The 5,826-nt window shown below is 55.8% G+C and overlaps 1 protein-coding gene across 1 annotated transcript; it reads left to right on the top strand.

The window, feature by feature from the left end:
* The first annotated feature begins 407 nt into the window (after positions 1 to 407).
* Positions 408 to 5,626, top strand: LOC121164190 (steroid 17-alpha-hydroxylase/17,20 lyase). Its single transcript, XM_040992192.1, has 8 exons — positions 408 to 704; positions 1,646 to 1,784; positions 2,014 to 2,243; positions 2,738 to 2,824; positions 3,856 to 4,071; positions 4,284 to 4,453; positions 4,942 to 5,045; positions 5,343 to 5,626. The coding sequence occupies exons 1-8, from the start codon at positions 408 to 410 to the stop codon at positions 5,624 to 5,626; spliced, it is 1,527 nt and encodes a 508-aa protein (XP_040848126.1).
* Positions 5,627 to 5,826: the final 200 nt, after the last annotated feature.

Genomic DNA, 5,826 nt, shown 5'->3' on the forward strand with positions numbered 1-5,826 from the left:
GAGACCATGTGATGTATTTTTGACAGGCTTTGCCAGCTGTAACTCTCGGGCTATCACCTGCTTGACAGGCTCAGTGGCTTCTGCTCGGGCCCTGAAGTCCTGCAGGGAGGGAGCCAACTGGCTTTCCCTTACCTCGCTCCTCCTCCAGGGGTTAACCCTGAAGTTGGGTCGCCCTTGAAGAAGCTCCCACTCCTCCTCCCCCCTCCTCCTCCCAGCCCTTTTCTCCCTGTTCTGGGGGAGGGCTCATGCCTGGCTCTGCTCCAGGATAAACTTTCACAATACAAGAGATAATACCAAGTCAAGGTGAACATCAGGGCATCCCTTTAAAAAGGGCTCCTCTTACCCTGGGACTGTGAGCGCCATCTCATCCCACAGCCGTCCGTCCTGCCTGCTGCTGCCTGGCCACCATGTGGGAGCTGCTGGCTCTTGGGCTGCTCGTTCTGGCCTATTTCTTCTGGCCTAGGGCCAAGTTCTCTGGTGCCAAGTACCCCAAGAGCCTTCCAGCCCTGCCCCTAGTGGGCAGCCTGCCATTCCTCCCCAGACACGGCCATAAGCATGTCAATCTCTTCAAGCTACAGGAGAAATACGGCCCGGTCTACTCCATGCGGGTGGGCAGCAAGACGACAGTGATCGTGGGCCAGCACCAGCTGGCCAAGGAGGTGCTTGTAAAGAAAGGCAAGGAGTTCTGTGGACGGCCCCAACTGGTAAGAGATACCCACCTCAAGAGGGGCAGTGCACTTCTGGAGCTAGCACCATGCTGGGCATGACCCTCTACCCCTTACCACTCCACACCCTGCCAGCTCCAACAACCAGAAGCACACCTGAGGGGCAAGGAGGGGGAGCAGCCTCTCCCACTAGGCCTTACCCTGCCTCTGAGCTAGGCAAGAATAGAATAGAATAGAACGCTGCCCAGGAGGTGGGATGAGGAGCTCCTAACTTCTTCTCACCTCATGTGTCGTGGCCCTGGCCTGTTCTTCTCCCTCCTTGCGGGGCAGGGGCACAGCAAGCCTAAAGTCCAGGCTCCATGCCTGGCTGGTGTTCATGTTGCTCTCTCCGAGGAAGATGGGGCAGCCGCTGCCATCTTCCAGGGCCATATGCTGGGGAAAAGGAGTCTGCTTCCTGCAGCCTCTCTGTGGCTGCCCCAGACGGCAGGCAGGCTCGTGGCTAGGTGGTGCATAGCAGAGTTTCGGCTTGGACCTTGCACCTGTCTTGGCTGGTTTCTCTCTGGGGTAAAGTAGATACGGGAGGTGAGTCAGGTGGGATTTGGAAGGTTGGGGGCTGGGAGAGGGAGACTTTGGACACTTGTCCTTCTTGGGATGTGCTTCTGGAAGGAGGCAGCTTTGCCCAAGTCCAACTGGAGCACTCTGGATGCAGGCTTGCGCTTAAGGTGACCAGCTCAGCAGGATAAAAGTAAGCGCTACCAGAGGGCCATGGGGAAGGTTGAGGTGCACAGGCAGTTCTTTTAATTTCTGCGAATTCACATGCTGCCTGTCCCGGGACAGCCACCACCTTGATTGGAAACTGGTGGGAGACTCGGGGTTCACCTGATAGAACCGGGTGCGGAAGGGCAGGTGACGTGGGTGGTTGATGAGTGTGAGTGTGGTGCATGTGCTGTGATTCTGACAGCCCTGGCTGCTCTCCAAAGGCTACCCTGGACATCTTGTCAGACAACCAAAAGGGGATCGCCTTTGCGGACTACGGCGCCCACTGGCAGCTGCATCGGAAGCTGGTGCTGAGCACCTTTGCCTTGTTCAGGGAAGGCAATCAGAAGCTGGAGAATATCAGTGAGTGCTACCCGGGACTCCAGGGGCGGCTGCTGGGGGCAGCCGAGAGGGCCTGGGGTAAGGGGAAAGCAGCCTCTGATAGCTCCATCCCACCTTTCCTTGGCTGCTGCTGCCATCTAGTGGTCACCTGCTATCCATCCCCCCACGCCCAGGCTAAGTGGAACCTGCAGAGAGGCAGGGTGAGTTCCCCACCCACCTCATGCACCACCATCCCCAACCCTACCCCCAGTATGTCAGGAAGTTAGTGTGTTCTGCGATTTGCTGGCTGCCTTCGATGGACAGACCATCAATCTGACCACATCTGTCTTCACGGCAATAACCAACATCATCTGCCTGATCTGCTTCAACACCTCCTACACAAAGGAAGACCCCGAGTTGCAGATCATGCAGCATTACAACGAGGGCATCATCAACACTCTGGACAAGGACACCCTGGTGGACATCTTCCCATGGCTGAAGGTGAGGGGTCCAGCCCTGTCCCTCCCTGTCCCCTGCCTCCACTTGACTTTGACTGCCCACTTCGGCTGCAGTGACCGCTGCCTCTTGTCATGTCTCCACATAAACACATGTAACCTTTTAATCAAGCATCTTAAGGATCTTCACGCTTAGGATAATTTGAGGCCATTTTCCAATTCCCACCTACTCCTAGCATTCCCCACAAGCATCTCTGGATTCCCCCTTGAAGGATGAGTAAGGATCAAGTATCTGCCTTTAGGCTCAGATCCAAGCCCGTGTGCCCCCCAGGGCGATACTGAATGAAGACAGAAGTGAAGACTACCTCCTCCTCCCTGGGCTGGAACTCCCTCTGTGTCCCCATCCTGCTTTCCATTTTGACTGAGATTGGAGCGGGAGCTGTCCAAAGACAGAAGGTTGGGTTGAGGAGAGATTCCAGCAGCTGGAGAAGCAAAGTGTAAGACAAGGGGACTTCCCGTTTCTTTTTTTAACTCTGCCAGATTTTCCCCAATAAAACACTGGAGACGATGAGAAAATACGTGAAAATGCGTGACGATGTGCTGAATGAAATATTTGAAAAATGCAAGGTAGGTGCTGGGCAGAGGTGAGTATATGTTAGCCGCGAGGAGAAGGGTTGGAGTCTATTCCGGACCACATGGGGCCTCCAGAGCTCAGCAGAGACCAGCATGTAGCAGGTGCACAAGAAAAAACAGGATGAACGAATCAATGAATGAATGAATGAGAAAGGGAAAGTGAGGAGAGTGAGGATAAGGTGCCTGGAAGGGACCCCTCCACTCCCTGGATTGGAAGAGGATCCTGGCAGGAGGAGGGCAGCCTAGCCCTTTGGGCCTCTGGAGGGACCCGGCTTGACACCCAGCTTAGCTACCAGCTGCCTAACGAGCATCTGGAGAGATGGCAGTGATGCTGTCACTCCCGTGGGAGACCTGGACTGCATCCCCAGCAATAGGCTTCAGCCCCCAGCTCCCAGCCCCCAGCCTCCAACTCCCAGACCCTAGCCCCCAGCCCTCAGCATCAGATATTGTGGGCATCTGGGCAGTGAACCTCTTTCAGCCTCTCAAATAAACATTTTATTATTATTTTTTAACATGTAAAGATTTTTTTTATTAGAAGGCCAGATTTACAGAGAAGGAGAAACAGAGGAAGATCTTCTATCCCTTGGTTCACTCCCCAAGCAGCCACAATGGCTGGAGCTGAGCTGATCCAAAACCAAGAGCCAGGAGCTTTTTCTTGGCCTCCCATGTAGCAGCAGGGTCCCAAGACTTTGGGCCATCCTCTACTGCTTTCCCAGGCCAAAAGCTGGGAGCTGAAAAGGAAGTGGAGCAGCTGGGATACAAATCAACATCCATATGCGTTCCCAGTACATGCAAGGAGAGGATTTAGCCACTAGGCTACCACACTGGGCTCGTAAACATTTTTTAAAAATGTAAACAGTGGGCCAGGGGCTGCCTGCTATCTGCTCAAGTGCGTAAGTCCTGGCCAGTCCCATGCATGCTACTCCAAGGAGCTGTGTCATCTCCAGGATGGGATGGCCATGCAGCAGGGGCACTGCACACAGGACACCATCCTTATCGCTGTCTCCCAACCTCACCCAACCCAGGAGAAATTCAACAGCGACTCGATCACCAACATGCTGGACATACTGATGCAGGCCAAAGTGAACTCAATCAACAACAACGCCAGCCAGGGGCAGGACTCTGAGATACTCTCGGATAGACACATCCTCGCCACCGTAGGGGACATCTTCGGGGCTGGCGTGGAGACCACCACCTCTGTGGTGAAATGGATTGTGGCCTTCCTGCTACACAACCCCGAGGTGGGCTTCTCCCTGCTGCTGCTGGCCAGAGCCTCAGGCCTTCCCAGGCTGTGCTGGCCTCAGCTCCCCGGGGAAAGCTAGCTGTCTGCACTACACGGTCATATACTCACCTCTGCCCAGCTGGGAAAGGGTGGGGATGGGGCTACTGGACCGTGACAGGCAAACTCCTGTCAGCCAGCACGCTGACCACTAGCACCTACCCTGATCCTTAGCTGAAGAAGAAGATCCACGAGGAGATCGACCAGAAAGTGGGGTTTAGCCGTAAGCCCACCATCAGCGACCGGAACCGGCTCCTGCTGCTGGAGGCCACCATCAGGGAAGTGCTTCGCATCAGGCCCGTGGCCCCCATGCTCATCCCGCACAAGGCCACCACTGACTCCAGGTGCCTCTCCTCCCACGACCACCGACCTCTGCCTTCCTTCCCCCCACCCGCTGGTTAGCCTGTAGTCAACCACTGAACTCTACCCATCATCCCCTGTTCCTGGGCTGACACCCGTGGGAAGACCCACAGATCCTCCTACCCTCCCTCACAAGCTGCCTGCTGCCCTTGGAGACACATGGCACAAAAGCCTGGGCACTCTACAACTGTACCAGTTCAACAGCACCGAACACATACCCACATGCCCTGCTAGGCACATCTCTCCACACACATCAAGGTCAACACAGAAGCCCTTGTGTGGAAGCTAGGGTTGCGGGTCATGGCCTGGTTGCTGGATTCAGGGTGCACCTGGCAGAAGCTGGGGAAGGGAGGCGTGGCAATGAGGAAGCAGACAGCTGCTATGCCCCAGGGCAAGGGAATGTGGGGGCTTGGGGTTGTGTGGGTTCAGGAGTGCAGGGTCACAGGCCTCCTCTCCTTTCCCTCTCCCACAGCATTGGCGAGTTTACCATAGATAAGGGTACAAACGTCATCATCAACCTGTGGGCTCTGCATCACGATGAGAAGGAGTGGGACCGCCCGGACCAATTCATACCTGGTAAGGTCCTGCTCTGGCCTGGCCTGTCCTCCTTCCAGGGCCACACGCCCAGCCTGGCTCCTGGGACTGCCAGTCCAGCCAACTGCCTACAGATGCAAGGTTGACCACCCCCCCAAGAAGTCCTCCACCTGTGTCCTGTTCAGTGGATGGTGGCATTTCCACATGTTCACAGCATACGGCCTCCTTCCTCAATGTTTCATTCATCTGCATCTTTAAGGGCTCCCTGATGGCAAGGATGTCACCCCCTGTGGGCTGGGTGTCCCGAGCAGGTTCCTGATGCCTCCTCTTTGCTCACAGAGCGCTTCCTGGATCCAGCCAGAAGCCAGCTCATCTCACCTTCACTGAGCTACCTGCCCTTCGGAGCTGGACCCCGATCCTGTGTTGGGGAGATCCTGGCTCGCCAGGAGCTCTTCCTGTTCATGGCCTGGTTGCTGCAGAGGTTCGACCTGGACGTGCCGGAGGATGGGCAGCTGCCCTCTTTGGAGGGCAACCCCAAGGTGGTCTTTCTGATCAACCCTTTCAAAGTGAAGATCACGGTGCGCCAGGCCTGGAGGGAAGCCCAGGCTGAGAGTAGCACCTAGAGCCTGTACCTAAAACCCTTCCCTCACTCCACCCTGTGTGGTCCCGGCACAGGATCCACGGTGCTGCTCCCCATCCCCACCCTCTCCCTACCTGTAGCCCTGATAGTACGTCCACAAATTCCACAGCTTCGCTTCACAAAGTCCCTAAGCAGTGCATTCATTTGTTCAATTGCTCACTCATTGCTTCCAACAGATTTTTT

This window comes from Ochotona curzoniae, unplaced genomic scaffold, assembly GCF_017591425.1.
Source record: "Ochotona curzoniae isolate NIBS_2020 unplaced genomic scaffold, NIBS_Ocur_1.0 contig_66, whole genome shotgun sequence".
NCBI lineage: Eukaryota > Metazoa > Chordata > Mammalia > Lagomorpha > Ochotonidae > Ochotona > Ochotona curzoniae.